The sequence below is a fragment of the Dasypus novemcinctus genome, chromosome 6, assembly GCF_030445035.2.
Source record: "Dasypus novemcinctus isolate mDasNov1 chromosome 6, mDasNov1.1.hap2, whole genome shotgun sequence".
Classification (NCBI taxonomy): domain Eukaryota; kingdom Metazoa; phylum Chordata; class Mammalia; order Cingulata; family Dasypodidae; genus Dasypus; species Dasypus novemcinctus.
Window position 1 is genome coordinate 106,921,597 of NC_080678.1, and position 23,526 is coordinate 106,945,122.

The 23,526-nt window shown below is 55.6% G+C and overlaps 1 protein-coding gene and 1 long non-coding RNA gene across 2 annotated transcripts in view; both read right to left on the bottom strand.

The window, feature by feature from the left end:
• Positions 1–15,439: 15,439 nt before the first annotated feature.
• Positions 15,440–19,820, bottom strand: LOC139439121 (uncharacterized). The gene is made up of 3 exons (XR_011648955.1): positions 19,640–19,820; positions 16,772–16,798; positions 15,440–15,497 (listed from the first exon to the last, which is right to left on the bottom strand). It is a non-coding gene; the product is annotated as an uncharacterized lncRNA (long non-coding RNA).
• A 30-nt stretch (positions 19,821–19,850) lies between these two features.
• LOC131278919 (anthrax toxin receptor-like) overlaps positions 19,851–23,526 on the bottom strand; it is a 52,334-nt gene continuing 48,658 nt past the window's right edge. The window contains exons 11-14 of the mRNA XM_071215568.1: positions 21,545–21,614; positions 20,557–20,635; positions 19,910–20,116; positions 19,851–19,859 (exon numbers count right to left, since the gene is read on the bottom strand). Coding sequence (XP_071071669.1) covers positions 19,851–19,859; positions 19,910–20,116; positions 20,557–20,635; positions 21,545–21,614 — 365 coding nt within the window. The remainder of the gene's footprint in view (positions 19,860–19,909; positions 20,117–20,556; positions 20,636–21,544; positions 21,615–23,526) is intronic.

The window sequence follows — 23,526 nt, forward strand, 5'->3', positions numbered from 1 at the left end:
CTGTCCCCTCTTGGAGAGCATGGCCTTCCTGACCACGCAGGGCTCCTGCCCGAGGCCAGGGCTGTTATGACTGCTCCTCCCACAGGGAGCTGAGACTCAAACCTCCCCCTGGCCCTGCCTGGCCCTCGTCTGCCCGAGAAGGGCATTAGCCCAGGGACCACGGCTCAGAGCCCAGCCTTGTAGTGGGTGAGTGACCTCGCCCCATCCTGGTTTGATGCTTCCAGGACTGGCTGGGTCACGTCCCTGTAATCATTAAGCCGAGGCGTTGGTGCAGGGCCAGCTCCTTTCCATGCCCTCAGAGCCGGTGCTCAGGCACCGAGTCCCCTGCGAGAAGCGGCAGAGGGAGGCTGATGCCAGCCCTGCCCAGGTCAGGGGACAGGAAATCGCAGGGACCACACAAGGGCGGGGCAAGACCTCGGCCTGCAGGCTGTGCATTCTTTAGGCACCCCGGGGGTGGCCCCCAGGGCCTCTAGATCCCAGCAGAGCGACCCGTGCGGGAACAGGGCGCGGGGATACACGCGCTTGCTGGTACGAGTTCACCCACACACGTAAAATGTGCGTAAAATGGACCCAGTTTCCACACAGAACCTGCAACAGAGCCTGGCAAAGACGCACACAGAATTAAGAGGGCGCATAAACCCTACGAGAAGACCTCGATAACACCCAATTTGGAAATCACACCTGCACATAGCGACTTCGGAATTGTCCCTGCACGCCCAAGACTGCCCGTGGGAGGCGCCCGTCAAGGCCCCTTCGGGGCCCCTGGCTGGCTCTGTGAGGAGGGGCGCACGCCGCCAGCCTCCCTGCTCCTGTCACCTTCCCTTCCCGGTCGGCCTCTGGGAGGCCCTCGGTCTGCTCCCCTGACCCCCTGTCACCGTGGCTCACCCGGTGAGGGACAGGCTCCTCTCTCCTTGTTTCTGGGGTCCGAACGTCTCCACATCCAGAAGGTTCTGAAGGCATTTCCCACACAAGAGGGCCTTTCTCAGGGCTCACTTCTCTCACCCAGAACCCTTCCCGCTTGCTCACAGCCCCCTCAGCTGTCCACCCGGAAGCCAGGGCATGCCATTGGGCAAGGAGATGAATGTAAGCTACGAGCGCCATTTGGGAGCCGTCTGCACCTCACACGGGCCTCCCGACCCCCAGCCCCGCCTGGGCGCCTGGTGCTGAGGCAGGAAGGCCCTGCACCCCAGGCTCAGCCGCATCTGAGACAGCCTCCGGCCCACCCAGGGCAGGGCCCTGCACCCCAGCCTCTCCAGCCTCGTCCCTTCTCGGTTTCCTGATGCCAAGGCCTCCCGTGAGGACAGAGGCAGAGGGTCCCCAACATGTGGAGACAACTCTGGGGGCGCTGACAGCCCCGGGGCCCCCCTCCTAACTGCCCCTCCCCCTGCCTGGGCCCTGACAGCAGCTCTGCTGGAGTCACGTGACCAGTGGGTGGCCAGGAGGGACCCTGACCAGTAAGGGCACCGGGCAGCTGCCTGGGAGCCCCTCAGTCCTCCATGCAGGGGCTGTGGGGGGTGCGGGCAGCACCCAGAGGGCAGGATACTGCAGGAGGAAACGCTGCTGGTTCCCAAGGCTTTCCAGCTGCTGGAGCCCTGGGCCTGGCTGCCCGCCAAGGCACCCCCCCTAGGGCTCCGCCCCCCTTGGCTCCAACCCAGCCCCGGGCCCCGCCCCCTCAGCCCTGTCCTCTGCTCTGGGGCCGCTGCCTCTGCACAGCCTGAGGCAGGTCAGGCCTGTGCTGTCCGCAGCGCAGCTTTGATGTTTCCATGAAAACAGCCCCTTGGACAGAGGCACTGAGGGACACCGCAGGCTGGGGGCATCTGGAAGTGGCCTGTGGAGAGTTGTGCAGGTTTCTTGGGTCTCTGGAAGCTTCCATGTTAGGCAATAGTGATGCGGGCCATTTTCGGGACTTGGAGTTGTCCTGAACAACATGGCAGGGATGGATGCCAGACATTATATATCCTGCCGTAACCCACTGAATGGGTGGGGGAGAGTGTGACTACAACGTAAACCATTACCCATGCGGGGCAGCAGTGCTCCAAAATGTATTCACCCAGTGCGATGAATGTGCCATGACGATTAAAGAGGTTGTTGATGTGGGAGGAGTGGGGCGGGGGAGCATATGGGAAACTCTTACATTTTTTAATGTAACATTTAAAAAAATAATAAAAAACTATATTAATTTTGAAAAAAAAAGATTGCAGCCTTGCGAGCTCCTGAAGCCCCCCTCTCACCATGGGGGCTCCCCCTCCCCAGGCTGGTGTCAAAGTCCAGAGGGTCCTGCCACGCCCTCCCCTGCAGTGGCAGGGCTGCCTGGAACACCTGGCACGTGGCCTGCTGGGGCCTCCAGCCAGCAGGTCACCACACTCAGGGGTGTAGCTCCCTCCTACCCATATGACATCAGGACCCTGTGGCCCCTCCTGCCCCTGGGGTGGAGGTCGTGCAAGCCAGGTCCTGGGAATGAGTGTCTCCAACAGCCGGCAGTGCAATGTCCTGTTCCTCCTCATTAGCATTCTCTTATTTATACAACCAGAAGCTCTTAGTCTTTGTGAAACAAATAAAAAGAAAACAGAAAAAAGAGTTGACAGAGTCAGGCTTCACATCCTGCAGAGAAAGCCAGGAAGCGCGGTGTGGGGAAGCCGCTTGCACAGTTGACCTGGGATCGAGTCTCCAAATGGGGCCTAAACTGACTGCCGAGCCCCTCCCCAGGGCTTTAAGCCCCTCTCCCTCGCTCCTGGCTCTGAGTTGGCCCATTGCTCGGCCTCGCCTTATGCGGCATTTTGTCACAGGAGCAACCTTCTTACCACCAGCTTGGGAGAGGATTTGCTGGCACACAGACAGCCTGGGAGGTGAGTGGGAAATGCTCTCCCCAAGCCCGTCCTGGGAGCTGGCTGGACAGACAGGGGACTCGGCTGCACAGGAGGGCGAGGGGCAGGAGGGAGAGAGGGGGCTCCCTCAAGCAGCAGCAACACCAGACAGGAAGGCTTTGAAGGTCAGTGGTTATTTGTCCCAGGGTAAGCCTGCACACGCAACCTGCATACACAGAAACGGGCCCCTCCAGGAATTTTTTTTAAACATGGGTGATATTATGGTTATTACTTTCAATCAGTATTGATTAAACACCAAAACCTGTTCTTGCCTTACACTCAACTGAAAGTTTCAAGAAGACAGGACTGAGGTGGAGAGTTTAGTTTCCTAACTAGTAAGATCAATAAAGATTGGCTGGGAAGTGGACTTGGCCCAGTGGTTAGGGCAACTGTCTACCACATGGGAGGTCTGCGGTTCAAACCCCGGGCCTCCTTGACTGGTGTGCAGCTGGCCCACGCACAGTGCTGATGCATGCAAGGAGCGCAGTTCCACGCAGGGCTGTCCCCCGCGTAGGGGAGCCCCATGCACAAGGAGTGCACCCGGTAAGGAGAGCCACCCAGGGTGAAAGAAATTGCAGCCTGCTCAGGAATGGTGCCACAAACACGGAGAGCTGACACAGCAAGATGAAGCAACAAAAAGAAACAGGTTCCTGTGCTGCTGACAACAGAAGCAGACAAAGAAGACACAGCAAATAGACAGAGAACAGACAACCAGGGGGGGGGGGGAGGCACCGGGGGAACAAATAAATAAATAAATCTTAAAAAAAAATAAAAATAAAGAATGGCTAACTAGGACATGTCACCAAAGAAGAAAGTGTAGTTAGGGAATGGAAAGCTGGGTTTAATCTGAGCAGAAATGGCAAAAAGTAGTTTGTAAATGTTTGGAAATGAATAGAAATGGTGAGAGCACATAAGAGAATTTGTCATCAGAATTGCTAATATATAGGTATGACAGTGGTTTGCTTTTTTTTTAATAATGAAAATGCTCTAAAATTGATAGAAATGATGAATACCCAATTCTTGATTATACCAATGGATTTTACACTTTAGATAAATTGTAAGGTTTATGAATAAAAAACATAATAGGGTGGGTTGGGGAAAAATACACCAAATGTAAGATATGGACTGTAGTTAGGAGTAATTCTTTGATGATGCTCTGTTATAGTTTGCTATGCTTCACAACAATGCAAGGATTAGTGCTGGGGTGACGTATGGGAGCCCAGTATGATGTGTTGTAAGTGTACAACTTTTACTACATACCTATTATTTATGTATGTTCATGTATAAATAATATATTTCAATAAATTTTTTAAATGAAAAAATAATATAATAGAGGATGCCTGGGCACCCTCAGTCACAGCTGCCCTTGCAGACCCTCCTGAGGGGGTCAGGGACGCCACGCTGGGTTCCGGGGGCCCGGGGGCCTGATGATTTCACAGACACGGAGAGACCGTGGGCTGCACCTGGTGGGAGGACGCTGCTCACTAAAACTCATCCTTCTTGGGTGTGGATTCTCCAGCAGGGACAGATAGACCCAGATGGGGACTCAATTTTCTTCTCTAGTGGAGAGGACACGGTTCAGTGGAATCCTTCTGGGCTTGGGCACAGTTCAGGGCACCTGGACGGAGAAGTCTTGCTTCCAGCTAGTGGCCTTGGGGGCTCCTCACCACCTTCTATGACACGTTCAGAATGTGGGACTCCAAAGTGGGAGACCAGGGACATGGAGAAAGGAGAGGAGAAATTCAAAGGCTTCTCTTTGCATGAAGTTAGGACTGGATTCACATGAAACAGGCTCTTTGGGCTTTTTCATGGAGCAGAGTTTGGTGGATGGATGAAGACGAGGTGCTGTGAGAGGCACAATCCATGTCCATCCCCCACGGGGCCCCAGGATGCGTTATTCTAGCAGGTGGAGCATATATGCATTTCGGAGAGGACAGAAACTCACCATCTAATAAACTCTTTTAATCATCAGCAACAAATGCCAACATCTTTTTGATGTAAAACCAAAACTATGTGTCCATCTCATCAAGTCAACAATCCTGGCCCTTTGATGCTTTAGCGATGAGGCTTTGCAGGCAGGGCTCGTGGAGGGCAGGCAGCCAGAGCCCGGGAGCAGGGATGGGGGTATGCAGTGGGGGGACGGCAGTACTGCGGGCACGCCGCAACAGGGACCCCCTCGCGGCAGGGTGGGGCGCACAGGGTTGGGTTGCAGACCACCGGCATGCATGGGGCTCTCACTGGGGCAAAGGTGAGGCACCTGCCCTGTAGGGCAGAGAAGAGAGAGAAGGTCACAGGAAGGTCATCCGACTTGGGAGCGGAGGCTGCAGTTCCCTTGGCATGGTGGGCTGGGCTCAGGACACCTGCACCCATCAGTGGACCTTTCCCTGGGTGCTGGCCTCCAGCCTCCACTCCACTTGGTGACAAGGTTTGGTTGTCACCTCCTCTGCAGGGGTCCCCCCACCCTCCCCAGGCCTGACCTCTGACCTTGGCCTCTCCCTGTGGCCCGACTCCCTGGGGCCACAGCATTGACTCCCCCTGGGGCCACAGCATTGCCTGGTTTGGGCCCTGGTGAGTGTCTGCTGAAGGAGGATCCCTTCCCAGGGCCCTGGGCCACTGCGGGACGTGAGGCTGGGGGATGCAGGGGGCCCCTGAAGGCAGAGGGTCTGCCCCACCCACTGTGCGAGGAAGCCCGTGCAGACCCTGCGTCTGTCTGCGGCACTCGCCGCCCCGGCGCTGCTGTCCTCCCTGCCCCTCCCTCCCGGGCTTGCCGAGGACCCCCACCCTCCACTCAAGGCCCCCGCAAGCGACCAGATCACATTGGCCCCTCCCTCACTCCAGTGAGGACGGGTTTCCCCGCACCTTCGGGCAGCCCCCTGGGAGAAGGGAGACCCCCGGCCTTCTGGGACCCCTGCTTGCCTCCAGCGGGCAGCACCCCAAGACCCTGGTGTCTGCCTTTAGAGCCCAGCACCCCCGGTGCCCCAGAGGCCAGCCTCAGCAGGACAGGCCCAGCAGGGCCCCGGCGGGTGCTCGCCCACCCCCCTCGGCTCAGGCCCGGGGCCGCGGTCCTCCAGCTCGCCTGTGTACCCGTGTCTGCCTGGCCTTCCACGAGGGCCTGCCTGTGCCCCGCTCCAGACCAGGCGCCTGATGTCAAGACAGCCCTGCTCTCAGGCATGTGGCCCCCCGGCTGCTGGAAAGCGAGCCCAGGGCGCCCAGGTCCTCGAGGGGCCTGCAGAGCTGTGCACATCACCAGGTGAGGCCAAGGGGCCTGGAGACCCCCTCCAGCCTGTGGATGGAGGAAGGGCCAGTGTGCGCACCCGAAGCCATGGAGCTCAGGAAACTTCCACGGCAGCTGGAGGAAGCTAAGACACCACCCAGGACAGCCAAGCAGGGGCCCCAGGAAACGGTCATGTCACAGCCTCCAAGCCACACAGGAATGGCCACTGGAACCACGTGAGGTCCCCGGGCCCTGCTGACTTCATGCGTCTCTCCCCACACCCCAAGCACACACCAGGGCCTGTCCTGTGTGGTGGGGTCACCTCAGGGCCTCATGCACGAGGGACAGTGGAGGACACAGGAGGCAGGTGGAAGCAAGCCCCACGCAGCTGGGGTTGAGGAGGGGCCCGGCACCTCAGGAAGCTCAGGGCTTTCCTCAGCAAGACACGGGGCCTGACCCCCAACCCGGGACACAGTGGGTATTGGATTTGGGGGCCACGAGCTGCCTGGGAGTGCTCGGAGAACCTTCCAGCACGCAGACACGCTGCTGCTGGGTGGACGCCTCCTGGGTCAGAGACCTGCTGTCCCCTGGCTGGGGTCACTCATTGGCCCCATGGTGCCTGTGCTGACCTGCAGCAATCCCACCGTGTCAGGGACCAGGGTAGCCTGCTCAGGGGGCTCAGAATGTGGCCAAATCTTACATTCACTAAGCTCTCCCCATCTCTAAGCTTTTATATACACTCTTCTTCTCTTTGGAATGCCCTTTTTTTTCTCATCTACTCATCTTTTAAAAGATAACCCAAATTTTACCTCCTCCACAAAGTCTCATTTCCATCAAAAATGACTGCGCCTGGGGAACCAGCAAGATGACAGCAGAGTAAGGAGCTCCTAGAGTCGGCTCCTGCTACAGGATAGTTAACAAACACCCAGAGCTCTCTGGAGCTAGCTGAAGATCCTGTTTGGGGGCTCCAGGAGACCAGAAGGGCATCCTGCCACATCCTTGAAGGAGTGGAAGGAGGAGACTGCCCGTCTGCAGAGAAGACTCGTAAGTACAGGCTCCACACCCTGGAGGCCAGTGCCCATCCTCCACTGGAGGCACAAGCCGCCTCGGGAGCTGTTTCGCGGCTGGAATTGAAAGCTCCACTTGCCCAAAATGGGGGAGGAAGAGATGGGTGGGCACCAACTTCAGTTACTGATGGGTAAACTCAGTCAGCTACAGTATGATGCTGAGAACAGCTAAGGTTTGAGCCTGTCCAGGTCAGAAAGAGGCCAGGAGCCACCATCTTAACTCCGCGCCTGGCATGAGGGGAAGCGGGGCGGACTGAGGATCCCAGTGCTGGTGGGAACTGGCTTCTTTCCCTCCAGGTCAGATTGTAGCTCCAGCCTCGGCCCCAGTGCCACCTCCAGCAGGGAGGAAGCTGCAGGGACCTGTGCCAGCCTCTCTGGGAAATTACTGGCCAAACCATGGACACAGGTGATGATCCTATTCTGGTGGTGCAAGCCACCCCAGGAGCTGTTCTGTGACGGGAATTGGAGGCTTCATTTCCCAGAGACAGGGGAGGAGGAGACAGTTGACTGCCGATTTCAGCTACTGATTGGGAGAGTTGGCTGGCTAAGAGATAACCCTGGGAACAGCTGGGGTGAGAACCAGCCCAAGTCAGAAAGAGGCCAGTAGCCACCATTCTGACTCCACCCCCAGCCTGAGGGGAAGCTGGGCTGACAGTTTCTTTCACAAAGATCAGCCTGCAGCCCACCTAGGCTTCAGCCCCACCTCTGGCAGGGAGGAGGCTGAGGAGCCCTGCACCAGCCTAGACAGGCAACAGCAGGGAACTCTGGCTGGCATAGACTGAAAATCAGAAGACTACCAGGGGAACTGCAGTCATCTTAGACCTGCACTGCAGAGATTGCTGCCCACACCTGCAGTTCCATCCTTGCCCCAGGTAGGGGAGAAAGGGATGTGAAGCTCCATCAGTCTCTCTGGGTAACTACAGTCTAGGCCTGCACATGGATTATTCCACACAGCTATGACTCTGTCCCTGTCCCTGGCAAAGGAGAAAGTTGGAAGAAGCTTCATTGGTCCCTGGTGCAATGAGGGCAGCTTGAGCCTCCACAGCTTACAGGACCAATTACATGCTTGGCTCCTACTGCATAACCAGCAAGGGAGAAAGGGCAGGAAGCCCTAAACTAGAGAGAAAAACTGCACCCAGAAAAAATACCCTAGTAAGCTAGATGCAAAGACACCGACAAAAAAATTACAATCCACACCAAGAAACAGGAAGCTATGTCCCAGGTAAAGGAACAAGATAAGCCTCCAGATGACATAAAGGAGTTGAGACAACTAATCATAGATGTTCAAAAAAATCTTAATAAATTCAATGAGATGGCTAAAGAGATTAAGGATATTAAGATGAGTACAAAGAAGAATTTGAAAGCATACATAGAAAATTAGCAGACCTTATGGGAATGAAAGGCGCCATCAATGAAATTTAAAAAAGATTGGAATCATATAATAGCAGATTTGAGGAGGCAAAAGAAAGGATTGGTGAGCTTGAAGAAATGGCCTCTGAAAGTGAACATACAAAAGAGGAGATGAAGAAAAGAATGGAAAAATTGAACAAGGTCTCAGGGAACTAAATGACAGCAAAAGGCATGCAAACATACGTGTCCTGGATGTCCCAGCAGGAGAAGAGAAGGGAAAAGGGGCAGAAGGAATATTTTTTTTTACTTTTTTTGGTCTTTATTTGTTTTTTTAATGTTACATTAAAAAAATATGAGGCCCCCATATACCCCTCACCCCCCTCACCCCACTCCTCCCCCCCCATAACCACAACCCCCTCCGTCATTCATTGCATTTGGTGAATACATCTCTGAGCACCACTGCACCTCATGGTCAATGGTCCACACCATAGCCCACACTCTCCCACAGTCCACCCAGTGGGCCATGGGAGGACATACAATGTCTGGTAACTGTTCCTGCAGCACCACCCAGGACAACTCCAAGTCACAAAAACGCCCCCACATCACATCTCTTCCTTCCACTCCCTACCCCCAGCAGCCACCATGGCCACTTTCTCCACACCAATGCCACATTTTCTTCGATTACTACTAATCACAATAGTTCATGAATAGAATATCAGTAAGTCCACTCTAATTCATACTCTATTCCTCCATCCTCTGGACCTTAGAATGGTTGTGTCCACTCCACATCTATATCAAGAGGGGGCTTAGATTCCACATGGATGCTGGATGCAATCCTCTTGCTTTCAGCTGTAGGCACTCTTGGTTCCCTGGTGTGGTGGCTGACCTTTTTCACCTCCATGTTCACTGAGTGGGGTAAGTCCAATAAACCAGAGTATAGGACTTGCAAGTCTGTTGGGCCTGGCTATCACATGGTCAGTCCAGAGATTCAGAAGGAATATTTAAAGAAGTAATGGTAGAAAATTTCCCAACCCTATTGAAGGACATAGATATCCCTGTCCAAGAAGCACAACAAACTCCCATCTGAAAAAATCCAAATAGACCAACTCCAAGACACATACTCAAAATGGATCAAGAAACTAAAACTAAAAGCAAGAACCATGAAACTTCTGGAAGAAATTATTGGAAAATATCTTCAAGACTGTTGTGGAAAACTGGTTTACCTGTTTGTTACTGTAAATGTTACACCTGTTAAATGTAGCTGTTGTTAGATGTTGCAGTTGTTTCCTGTTTTTGTAAATGATGTTGTAGTTCAGATAGCAAACAACTGCTTGGTAGTTTCCCAATAAATGCAATGGGAAAACCAGGGTTGAGGCTCTCATTCCAGAAGCCGTGAGTCCCCTGGTCTCAGGTTTCTCTCCCCTCTTGTGTCTCTACCTTTACTTCTGTGTTGCCTTCCCTTCAAGCCAACCTATTGTGAGCTGAATGTAGCACAAGACCTGGTGGTAGGTGGTGGATTCTTAAAGGAGATAAGAGAAGAACTGAGTGGACTACTGATGTTTAATGTATGTAGAAGTTTTAATTAGCTTTACTGTAAAATCATGGAAATGTATAGAGTGGATGGTAACACACAGTGAGTAACAGCTAGTTTATAAATGGGGATGTGACTGAAAATGGTAGTCTAGTTTTGTAAATGCCACTGACAGAATGCTTGAGAATAATCTAGGAACTGGGTAGCACAGTAAACCAAGAGGTGGATGAGAACTGCTGTTGATGGTACAGATTCAAGAGTGTCCTTTGTTAGCTAGAACAAATGTATATCACTACTGCAGGGCGATGGGAATGTGGAGAAGCATGGGAAAGGTATGGCTGGAGTGACCTATGGACTGTGGTTAGTAGTAACAATACGATATTCTTGCATCAATGCAAAAGATGTACTGTGTTGATTCTGAGGCAGTATGGAAAATGTGAGCCAAATGTACAGTATGGACATGGCAGTAATCAGATGATATTATTTTATCTGTTGCAAATGACACACCACATTGTGGTGTATTGATGGAGGGGTGCTTTGTTTGGGAATTCTGACATGTGCATGATTGTGTTATAGGTTTACAACTTCTGTCATAAAAAATACATTTAAAAAATAATAATAGGGTGGGTTGGGAGAAAAACACACCAAGTGTAAGATAGTAACTATAATTGGTAGTGAGATTTTGACAGTGTTCTTTCATAGTTTGTAACAAACATCTCATAACAATGCAAGGTGTTGGTGGAGGGTTGATGTATGGGACCCCTGTATGATGTCATGCACGTTTGCTTTGTAAGTTCACAACTCTTACTATACACTTAATTGTTTATGTATGTTCATATATAAATGATATAAAGATAATAATCAGATGGGTTAGGGGAAAAATACTTTGCTTAATAGTAATATTTTGACAATGCTCTTTAATCATTAGTTGAAAAGGTTTAAAAACAATGCAAGTTATTGGTGGTAGGGCGAGATGTTATATATGTTTGTTTGATGTCATATATGCTTGTTTTGTAAGTTCACAACTATTATACATTTATTGTTTATGTATGTTTATGTATGAGTGATGTATTTCAATCAATGAAAAAAATAAAATAAAATGCCTGTGCCTCCTGGGACTTCCCAATCCTACCTGCAATCACAGCACTTCTCTCCCAGCACTGACCCTGAGCCACAAGACCCTCTACTCATCTGGCCTGGGGACTGCGACTCTTGGGCTGGGGAGGGGCCCCTGCCTGGGTCTGGTTGGTGTGTGGCCTTTGTATTTTGCAGCACAAGGGAGTTTTATTATTTTTCCCTGTTTTTCAGATGAGAAAAGTGAGGCTTTGAGAGGTTAAGAAACTAGGCCAAGTTTACACAAGTAGTAACTGGTTAAACAAAGTTCTTCCTATGGTCACCCCTGGAAGTGTTACAGGGACCCCTTCCATCCTTCCACAATTGTCCCCCAAAGAGGTTTTCTGTGCCTTCATACATGCCAGATCCAAACATGCCTCTTGGTGTCAGAGAAATGACCAAAAGTAACATTGCAGGCCCTTGTCCAACCATAAATGCTCATTCATCCATCCATCACACCTCCATCTACCCACCCATCCATCCATTATCCATCCTCCCATCCATCCATCCACCCACTCTTCCACCTTCCCATCCACCCATCAAACCATCCATCCATCCTCCCATTCATCCATCTATCCCTCCATCCACAGAGAGTGCTGCATCTACAGGCCCAGGCATAGGATGATAAGTGCTTCAGAAAGCTGATCCTGTCCACACTGATGCCTGCAGGGCAGGCAGGTGTCCGTCCCCCACCCTCTCTCTGCACCAACACTAAGTATCATCACGAGCACCTTGACCACTGGGTTGATGAGGATCATGTTGATTTCCCACTCTCTCTAGACTCACTGCCTCTCCCTTCACCCAGAGCATGCCACCCTGGGATAACATCCATCGAGTTCTACTTATTTACAGGAACTTTGGGTTTTGTCGCTGTTGGGCATAGAATGGAATATTTATCTTTGTTTCTCACTCCTTTATTTCTGCTCATTTATTCTAGAACACGAGCAACTGATTCTGGGGCTGGTGCTCCCCAAGGGCTGCAGGTCCCTCTGCTTTCCTTCAGGGCATGGTCTATGGGACACTTGCAGTCTCTTTCCCCAATCATGCCCATCCTGGGGCTGCAGGGGCACCCTGGAATGATCTAAACAGGTGCTGATAGAGGGGCAGATGTAAGCGCCTGGACACCTCCACCCAGGAGAGGAGCCCTCTGGGGGCTGCAGGGATCCTGAGTCCATAGCATGGGCATGAGGGGGTGAAGGGATGTGAGGTTGGGAGGGGCAGCTCTCCTTCCTCTCTGGCCATCAGCGATTGCCACGTGAAGCCAACTACCATTACGTCTCCTCAGCTCACTACTGCGCAGCTCAGGACCTTTCCTGAGGGGACCGGTAGAGCTGATAGGGAGCCTCAGCGTCCAGGGCTCTAGGGCTTGGACCCTGTTTCTGGATCTCCTGGGAAAGTGGGAGGGAGGGGAGCCAGGTGCCATCACAGTCCAGAGGCACAAGCAGAGACGTTTCTAAAGATTGCTGGTGGAAGGACACTGTCACGTTAGGATTTCCCCAGCCCTACGTCTGTGCCCCCTTTGGTCCAGCTCCATCACGGGCAGGATGAGAAGAACAAGACTCAGATGCCCGTTGGGCACCCATGCAGTCTCAGACCCACCCCAACACGCTCCAACCAAGGCCCACAAACACAGGCGGATACCCATGGAGAAGGAGTCTGCTGGGACATGGTGTGGAAATCAAGACACCAGTGCCCGCGAGAGCCTTGCACGTACAGCCCAGTCCACTACAGAAACGTGCTTTCCAGGTGTTCCCAGGGTCCACCTGATGGCCAGATGCAGGCCAGCCAGGGGCTCTGCGGGGAGAGGAACTGCCCCCTGCAGCACCCAGCCCTTCGCTGAGGCGGAGCCTCTGTCTCCACACCTGGGAGGTACAGAGGAGGTGGCCAGGCCAGGAGTGAGGGCTGGCCAGGGGTGGGCGGCTGCCTCCCTGCGCCCAGGTGAGGACGCCAGGTGAGTGACCTTCAGGGCCTCGGCCCGTGCCCAGAGTGAGCCTGTGCCCCAGCCCAGAGCAGTTCTGGAGCACCACCGGAGCCACAGACATGGCGGTCAAGGGCTGGGTGCCTCCAGGGCCCCTGCCCCACTTGCACAAAGCGTGACGGGGGAGGCCGCACAGGGTGGACAGCAGTCTGGGTCAGGGGGCCTGCAGCCACGTGGGCACAGCTGCCAGGTGATGTAGGATGACCACACGAGATCCCAAGTGCTGACCCGAGCACAGGCAGTGCAGGGCGAGGAGGGCGCTGGGCTCCAGAGCCAGGCTGCTGGGTCCCTGTCCATCCCCGCCCCGCAGAGGCTGTGTGAGGTGGGGCAAGGCACGAGCCTGTCTGTGCTCCTGCTTCCCGGTCTTTACAACTGCACATAACCACAGCGCCAAGGCTTGAGCTGGAGGAGGGGCTGGAGGGGAGGAATGTAGGGCCCCCTGAGGGCAGCTGCCCAGGAGGTCCACCACGGGCACAGCACCGCCCTGGTTCCAGGTGCACACGCAGCGCTGCCGTTTACCCCCTGTGCTGGGGAGCCCAGGCCAGGGGACCGTGGCTACCTGGAAGGGCCCGTGGGGGCTGCACCCAGAGGCCCCCACGTGGGAGGCCACTTCCTGGGAGGCATAAAGCCAGCCAGCTGACCCCCAGGGCTGCAGGCCCAGGTGGCTCATGGGTCAGCAGTGCTGGAGCCAGCGGTCGGCCCTGCTCTGCAGCCCCTTGCCCTTGACTCTGGCCGTGGCCCTTCAGCCTCCAGCCTGGACAGTCCCCCGCCCATCCAAGACCACAGGGAAGGAGCGTGTGGGCAGCCACGGCCGGCCCCTGGGGCCTGCGTGCTCCTGAGGCCGTTTCCCAGGGCTGGGCCCCTGCCTGTGGGCAGGCGTCACGAGGAAAAGCACTGGGGCGTGGGCCCGCCGCGGGTGCAGCACCGCGCCTGCTCACCATGCACTGGAACGGGGGCCGCACCAGGCGCACTGGGGAGCAGCGCCGACTCAACAGGGCACACAGGAGGTTCAGCTTGCCCTGCAAAGGAGACGTGGCATGAGGATGCGGCACAGCTGAGCGACACGTCCAGAGAGGGTCAGGCACCCCCGCTGAGCCCCAAGAACCCGCATGAGCTCGGGAGCGGAGCCTGGTGGCCTGCGTGCCTGCTGGGATGGTGGTCGCTGTGCTAAGTGTCAGAATCTGGAACAAGACACCCTTTTGGCATGGGGGGTCAGTGGCTCGTTTAGGGGACAAGTTCCCAGGTCGGGTAGGCTACACCAGGAGCCAGGAGAGGTCCCTGAGGGGGCAGTTGGGGGGTGCGGGGAGCTGGGCAGGAGCCCACAGTCTGCAGGGAGGCCTGAGCTGGGGTGGAGGAGGAGGGGGCAGGCAGGGGCCAGGTGGGAGGTCCCGTGCCCAGCTCGGGGGCAGGTTCCTGATATGGGGGTGGGAAGGGCAGAGAACAGTCCAGAAGGAGCCCTGGGCCAGTGGAGGGCAGCACCTGGCTGGCCTGAGCCACAGGGTGGGGCAGGTCTGGGCCAAGCAGGCCAAACAAGTCACTGTGTCAGGACAAGGGCAGGGCTGGCTGTTCCAGTGCTTTCCAGGGCTGCAGAGGAGCACGGAGCAGATGCAAGAGCAGGACGGAGGGGCCCAGCCAGCAGGAGGTTGGGGCTCTTGTCCTCCAGGTGGCCCTTTCACCCCAGGACCCTCGGCTGGGCAGGGCTCTCCCGACCAGGTGGGCAGCAGCATGTCCAGGGAGGGGTGAAGGGCTGAGACTTGGGCTCCCAGGACTCAAGGCCCAGCACTGGTCACTCAAGGATGGGGTCTTGGGGCTCCTCCTCCCTGCAGCCCTGCACCCCGTGTCACCAGCCATGAAGCCAGCAGCTCTTGTCCTCATTCTGCCAAAAAGGCTGCTGCTGGGCTGGGCACAGCTGCGGTGTCTCCAGAGAATTGAGAAGGCGCTAACAGCGGCTGCTCAGCACGTCTCTATTTCTCTGACTCATTCACCCCTCTTTGTGGCTCAGGCTGTTTTTCTCCCTCCACCGCTGGCTGGGGTTTGAAACCTGAGCCACACCTGAGCTGAGGAAACCTGGGTGGCAACCGGTTACCTGCCTGATGTGGGCTGCCTGCCAGCACCCAGCAACCAGGTGGGGCAGGGGCAGCTGGGCTCGGTCGACTTGGAGTGCCTGGGACACTGACCCCCTGGCACCCAGGGAGGAAGCAAAGTGCCCTGGACCCTGGACTCCCCCAGGTGGAGCCTTCCAGCAGGGCCTCTGCACCTGAACCATCGCCCTCTCCCCTGCCCCAGCCCTCCTCACCTCCATTTGCCTCAGATGCCCAGTGTCCGGGCAGTCACAGCAGCGGGTAATCATCATGGGGCATGGCGGGCTGCAGCACACTGTCTGTAGGAAGAGAAAGCGCCTGCTCCAGGGGGGCACAACCAGGGGGGCTGGTGCTGCCACTCAGCCGATGTTTGTGGGGTGAATAAGGAACAATCGAGTGAGGGACCCCGGATTTCATCCACAGCCCGCGCCTCCAGGGAGCATCCTCTGGGGCAAACAAGACGGCATCTGGCTCGTCCCCAAAGTGCTGCAAAGCTTCCCTGTCCCCTCGCTCGTCTGACGCCCCCATTGGCAGAGCCTCGCCTTGAGGCTGTGCCCTGTGTGGGGCTTGGATTGAGGGCCCCAGAAGAGAGGGGTTCACGCCTTAAGCCGTGCTCTCTGGGGGGAGCCGTCTGTAACAGGACGTGCCCAGGACGTCACTATTGGATGGGTGGCCAAAGAGAAGCGGGGGCTCTGTACACTCCAGGAGCCTCATGAAGGAGGAAACGTGACTCGGGAGGAGCCTGAAAGCAGAGGATGGAGGGGACCAATGATGGTGCCGTGTAGCCGAGGCAAGAGGCCAGCCAAGGACCCCGAGGCCTGCAGTGGCTGGCACCGGAACCCTGCAGATCCAGGAGAAAGCTGGACTTCTGGCCTCCAGACCAGAGGCAGTGACCTCCGGGTTCAAGCCACCTGGTGCATGGCATTTGTCAGAGCTGCCCTGGCAAATGAAGACACCACGTGCTGGGCCAGCCAGGGGTCCGCGCATGGGCAGGGGACGCCCCTCAGCCACCGGGCTCCAGCTTTGAAAGCGCGACCACCCCAGGCCCACCTGGCCCCACGGCTGCTGCCCTGAACCCAGCCCTGGGCTCCCCCGGGTGGGCGTCCCTCACAGCTCTGTGCCAGATAAGCTCCCTCGCCCACCCTCAGCCCTGCAGGCCCCAAGGGCTGACCTGGCCAGGCCCCTCTGCCCGCCAGGAGACCGTGATTAAGAAAAGGGCATGGCAGATCCCAGAGCTGGGTCCTTGCAACATGAGGCTCCTTTTCCAGAAGCTTCCCTGAGTCCTGGGCAAGTACCATCCTGCCAGCCGGCAGGGGCTCAAGTGCCCCACTTGTCTCAGGAGGGTCCGTGGCAGACCCCCCACAGGCTGCCCACACTGCCCCTTTGGTGGGAGCCTGGGAAGAGGGACGCCTGGCTTCCCTAGCAGCCTCCACCCCCCCACCCCTCCTGCTCTGCAGGCTCTTGGCACAGGCAATGGAGCTCCTGGGGCGGGAGCGGACCCCTCCATGGGCCTCAGGAGGCTCGGTGCATGGCAGATGAGCTCACAGGAAGTCAGGACGCACTTAGGACTTACCCTACATGGGTCCGGCTCCCTTTTACACTAGAAAGTTAAAAAGACATAGCCAAATAAGATTAATAAGAAAATGAAATAATACTAGTATTTAAAATAACAAGTAAAATAAAAAAAAAAAACTTCAAAAATTGACATAATATAAAAAGTTTTTAGACACTGTGTCTTTCATCACTGTAAGGTCTGTTGTTTTGTATGTACAGTAATAATTTCTCCTGTATATTCCCCCAGGGTCTTATTTTTTCCACTTTATTTTCAAAGAAGGTGTAGGTTACAGAAATGTGGGAAGGGGTCCACCTGGGGCATGCCTCGAAGGCATATGAATATGTTCAAGCGTTCACTGTCTGGATGGTTGAAGACCCACACAGTAAGCAAAAGAATATTGGATTCCCATCCTGGGGAGGGCTGCTGCATTCTCTAACAGCATGGCAAGAATCTCCCAAGTACAAGGGCAGTGCCTAGTGAAGGAGGAGAGACCATGATGCCAGGCCCTCGATATTGATGACCGTACTTACAGACCTGTCCTTGTGAATTTGAAACTTAGCCTAACATTATATATTGCCTAAGAGTTACCTCCTGAATGCTTCCATGTTGCCGAAATGTGGCCTCTCTGAAAGCCAAACTCAGCATATAAACACACTATCGTTTTCCCAGCATGGGACATAATGCCTGTGGATGAGCCCCCCTGGCACCAAGGGATTATTACCAACACCAACCAACAACCAACAACGCATGCAGACAAAGACCTTGACCAAAAGGGAGAAATATTCAATACAAATGAGTTTTTATGGCTAAGAGATTTCAAAGTGAATCAGAAGGTCATTCCAGAGGTTACACTTCTGCGCATCTCAGCAGGCTCAGCAGGATCCCATTGACTGCCATGGTAAACAATGCCTCAAACAGCAGGGCTCCTAAGAGCTAGAGACACCCAAACACCAAAAGCAGCACAGAGCAGCTCAGGAGTTAGGCACCCTATCAGCTGGCCTTACTCTGGAATCTATGCTCCTCAGTGTAACAGACTTAGACTCTTGAATAGTTTCCCTAAACAAGGCTCCTCTGTCCCTTTTATTTGAAATATCATTAGCACTCTACTTATTAAATGTATGTTCCAGAGACTTAAAATCTTTGGTCCATCCATGTGCCAATTGGGTCCTGAATCTCAGCAGAGTTGCAGCACCTATTCTCCAGCTCATTGGACTCATCCAGCACAACTGACAAGGAGATGATGATGGACAACGCCCATCCCAAGGAGCAGAGAGTGTCTGCAACTACAAGCCAGAGAGTAACATCCACCTACCACCTGGGAAACAGGGCCCCTCTCAATCAGAAACTGCATCACCATCGTCAAATCCTCAAGACTGGGGAATGAACACTGGACTAAAGTAGACTTATTACTATTCTATTATAGACATTCTAGCAATGGAAGAACTTCTATCATTGATATAAAGGCAGTGGCCACCAGAGGGTCTGAGGGGAGGGGGAGGGAAGAAGAGGTGTCACATGAGGGGAATTTCAGGACATTCGAGTTGTCCTCCAGGACAGGGCAATGATGGGTACAGGGCATTATGGATTTTGCCATAACCTACGAAACTGTGCAGGACAGAGTGTCAAATGTAATGTAAACTAGAGTCCATGGTTAGTAGCAATGCCTCAATATGTGTTCATCAATTTTAGCACATGTGCCACACTAAGGAAGGTTGTTATTGATGTGGGAAAGTGTGGGAGGGGGAGATGGTGAGGTTTATGGGAATCCCTTATGTATATATTTTTTATGTAGCATTTATGTAATATAAAGCTTCTTTAAAATTAAATATTTTAAAAAAAGACATAACCTGTGCTGGAAGGTGCGGTTTGGGCTCAGCCTCAGCCCCTGGGAGAGGTGGGGACCCTGCTCAGAGCCGCGGGGCACAGACCGATGCCTGCGGGGCTGTGGCCAGCACAGCTGCCTCTGAGCCTCAGTTTCCTCCTTTGTCACAGGGACACCGCCCCTCCCTGGAGGGCTGGGGCAGGCCAGGCAGGCTGAGGCCACCCCAAGCCGAGAGCCCTTTGTGGTATGGTCCCCACAGTCTTTCCCTCGAGCGCTCCCTGGGCAGGGACCCGCCTGCTCCTTCTCTGCCCCCCCTTCTCCTCCTCCTCCCTGCAGCCCTCGGGACGGTCCTCCAGCCCCTCGAAGTCCCCTCCTTCCTAGCCCAGGAGCACTCCTCTCTGTCCTCCTGCTGCCCTGCTGCACACTTGATTCTGGTCACCTCTAGAAAGGCCGTGGGCACTGGAGCAGCCTGGCCCAGCATGCACAGCCTCCCCGTGAGCACCCCATGGTGGGTGGGGCAGGAGGCCAGGGCACCTCTAGGCTCCAGGCGGTGATGGAGCCTGAGCCTTAGTCAGTCTTGGGAGATGCAACCATAGCAGGGGCGCTCACCTGCCTGTTCACGTAGCAGGGCACTCACCTGCCTGCTCAGGCAGCAGGGGCACTCAGGTGCTTGCTCAGGCAGCAGGGCACTCACCTGCCTGCTCACATAGCAGGGCACTCACCTGCCTGCTCACATGGCAGGGGCACTCACCTGCCTGCTCACATAGCAGGGCACTCACCTGCCTGCTCAGGCAGCAGGGGCACTCACCTGCCTGCTCAGGTAGCAGGGCACTCACCTGCCTGCTCAGGTAGCAGGGCACTCACCTGCCTGCTCACATAGCAGGGCACTCACCTGCCTGCTCATGAAGCAGGGGCACTCACCTGCCTGCTCAGGTAGCAGGGCACTCACCTGCCTGCTCACATAGCAGGGGCACTCACCTGCCTGCTCACATAGCAGGGCACTCACCTGCCTGCTCACGAAGCAGGGGCACTCACCTGCCTGCTCACATAGCAGGGGCACTCACCCGACAGCACAGGTAGAAGAAGCAGCACAGCAGCAGGAGGAAGAGCAGGGCAGCTGCGCCAGCCACCACGGGGATCCAGGGGAAGTCGCTGCTGCCGGTGCTGATGAAGCTTTCAACAAGTGGTGGTAAGGGGATCTCCAAGCCACGGGGCTCCGCCTCCTCACCACCGCCCTCGCCCTCGGGGTTCCTCTCCTGGTCAGTGCGCTCATGCTCATCGCTGCTGTCCGCATCACCACTGCGGTACTTCGAAAGCCACTCGAGGGCTCTGGCTGCAAGACGCCTGAAGAGCTTTGTGGGGGGCTTCTCAGGAGGCTTTCCAGGGGCCTGCTCGGGGACCTTTCCAGGGAGGTTTTTTGGGGAGGCCTCCTGGGGCATCTCAGGGGCTTTCTCAGGGGTTTGCTCAATGAGGCGCTGGCTGTTGACCTTGCTTGGGTTCCCAGCCTTGCCCTCGGTGGGTTTGGCAGCAGGATTCTCCCCCTGTGGAAGGGCCACCATCACCATCCAGCCTTGGCTGCCAGAGAACAGGTGTGGCCGAGGGCTGGGCTGGGGCTGGGTGGCCCCCTCCCGGCTCCCGTCCCCTGGCATTCCACCCCCAGCTCCTCCTCTCCTCAGGCGCTCCACCTCGGGGGACCCCAGGGGGGCCAGGAGTCCATTGCCAGATGCCCAGACCACCTCAGCAGTGCCCAGGGCCATGGACACCACGTGTGGCGGTGGCTGCCCCATCCCCCTGCCTGAACCCTGACCTGGAGGGGTGGGCCCTGGGTCCCACACAGCCAGGGGTGCTGCAGGCCTGGACTCTGGTCTTGGTGGACCCCTGCCCTAACCACTCACCCTGGGTGCCAGCTGCCCCCCAGTGTGTCTGCATCAGAGCTGGGCCAATGGGCCCCATGACAGGGGTGTCCCCACCCAGTACTCACGCAGTCCTTTCCACTGAATTTGAGGTTGTTGGTGATGAAGGTTATGCCTTTGTTGAGGCTGATTTCAACGAAGATGGGCCTAAAGCACAGAGGGGGTGGGCCGGTGACAACCAGGTCTCCTCTGTGGCTGAACTTTGGCCCCCAGCTTTCCTGGGTGCAGTGACTTTGCCAGCAAGGCACTGGGGTAGTGGAGAGAATGGGGCGAGCTCTCCTTCCCCAGAGCACGAGGTTGGCCTGGTGCAGAGGCCCCGAGGGACACGGCCGGCCCCAGGAGCCCAGCATCGTCTGTGCACCGTGTGGCCACGTGCCACGTGAGTGGCAGCAATGGGGGGGTTCCCTGGGCTCCTCTGTGTGGGCAGGGCACATGGGCTCAGCTCTGGTGAGTGGCAGGAGCCCTTTGGAACCGGATGGACTGAAGCACATGCCCCAGAAGAAACCATGTTCACCACCTGCACCCAGTCCTGGGGTGTAACCCAGCGTCAGTGGAACTTCTGAGGACATCGTTATGCTGCGGTCAGGGGAATGAGACTGCCCTTAGTGCTGTGACTGAGGGCTTTCAAGGGAAAGCCACTTGGAGGAGAAGACGCTGGAAGTCCTTGGGAACCGGCAGAGAGAGGAGAGCACACGGCCATGTGGTGGGGGAGCCACGGGACCCCAGGATTGCCGGCTGCCAGCACCAGAGCGCTACGCACCCTGGAGGGAGCCAGCTTCCAGCCCCAACACTGGCAGCCAAGAAATCCCTCTTGTCAAGACAACCCATGGCTGCTAGATGTCCCAGCAGTGGGGAAACTAAGGCAGGCTCCCTCCACCTCCTGCCATCCTCAGCAGAGCTGGGCCACACGGATCCCTGCCCACCCCCAGGACCACCCATCAGGGTAGGTACAGAGGGCTCCCCGGGTGCCCTGGCCGAGGGTGTCCTCACCCAGGACCCCTAAACCACTGCCCATCTGGTCTCCTGCCACAAGGGTCCCCAGGTTGGGGCACTTACTTTCCAAGTATCTGAGGTTCTACTCCAGGACAAGTTATGACGTTGTCTCCAGAAGAGCTTGCTGCTTTATCTAAAAGAGAAAACCCACAGCAGAAGGTCAGTGCATGTCCATCCATCCACCACCTCCTGCTGCCCTCGGCCAGACAAGTGGACCCTGGCAGGGGGCCAGCCTCTCCTTCGGCCATCGTCTACTCTGAGAAATTGTGGGATCCCTGGCACTGGGCAGTCGATGGTATTTAAAAGAAACAAGGCAGGCAGAGAGACGTTCTCAAGGCAGGAACGTTCTTGTGACTGGATGGGGAGGCAATCCCATAAAATAGAACCATGAACAAAATAAATGTCAGGGAGTGTGAAGTGCATGACAACAAAAATGGGGAAGGCACAGAGCATGGAATTGAAGGGACATCCTCTCAGAAAGGGTGGCCTGGATCATCTTTTACAGGTACAATTTCTCGTTTGGAGACATTACGATATTTGCAGATGAACTGACGTGATGTCTGGGATTTGCTTCAAATAAGCAGCAGCGGGGATACTGATGTCACCAGCTTGGCATGGGTGGGCCATTACTGACAGCAGGTGATGAGTATTTCAAGTTCATTCTACGATTCTCACAATGATTGTATACTGTTGAACCTTCACTAAAAATCAGGCCTCTCCAAGGAGGCAGTGCTTGCTTTGAGCCCCAACAGGTGAGGAAGCCATCAGGGAGAGGTCTGAGGGAGGAATCTTCCAGGCTGTGGAGGGGCCTGTGCCAAGGTCCTGAGGTCAGAACTACTTGTGCTTGTGCAGGGAGGAAGGGAGTGAGCAGGACGGGCAGCGTGGGCTTTATCCAAGGACAGTGAGTGTGCCAGGGCCTGACAGATCCCAGGGTGGTGTGGACTTGAAGGCAGCAGCACTTTTGGTGGCTGGATGCGGGGGAAGCAAAGAGGCACGAGGGGGCCGTGAGCTTTGGAGGAGAGGACTGAGTGGCTAGGGGCGCCCTTTCCTGCAATGGGGAAGCCTGACATGGGAGGGGATTTTGGATGCTTTGGCTTTCCTTTAGCCTTCGGTTACTGTGGGGTTTGGGACTGGGGCACAGGAGGCTGAGCGCATGCCCACAGCTGTAGGGGCACCTCTCAGTCTGCAGCCTGCACACTCACTGGCCCCTGGACTGGGGTGAAGGGCACTGCAAAGCCGCCCTCTGAGTGGGGCTTGGCCTCACAGTCATCCCCCAGGCTGGAGGAGCAGGACCTTTGCTTTCCAAGGCCCGGGCCCAGCTGCGCCCGGGAAGGAGGGTGAGCAGCGTCATCCACTGTCTCTCTGCAGGATGGAGGCTGGGTCTGCCACCACCTGCAGCCCATGAGGGCTGTGCTCAGAGCTGCTGGGAGTGCTGCCCTCTCCAGCAGAAGGACCCTGGAGGTGGCAGGCCAGCCCCCTCACAGGGGTGGCTCTTGTGGAATGTTTTCATTTCAACTAGGCTAGTTGAGTTCCAGGAAGATGGCATTGGAGTAGGCAGGCAGGGCTCAACTCTCTCACAAAAACAATGGAGAAAGGGCCAAAAGCTGTCCTAGGGACCTGCTTTGGGAGTCAACAGACCAGGACAGTGCTATGCAACTCCCAGGAGGGCAGGGGACAGAGAGATGAAGAACCCAAAACAACAAAACTGAGCTATCAAATGCCCACCATGGCTGGGAAGGGCTCCCCTCCCCCATCCCAAGATATTAAGCTGGGGTAAAAGCCTGGCTCACTGCAGCCCAGTGCGGGGGGAACAGATGTCCTCCTCCCTGCCAGCTGTTTCAAGGGAAAAGGGAAGGGGCATCAGAAGGCTTCTCTTCCATGAATTCAGCCAGCAAAGCCTGCTGTGAATTTCAGCTCTGACTGCACCACACAGGAAAGTAGAGATTGAAAGAAACACTTCCACAGAAAGGTTTTCCAAGAAACACCATGTGCTGGATGGTCTGGAAATTGCATGGACAAAAACTGCTTTAAGGACTCTCTTAACC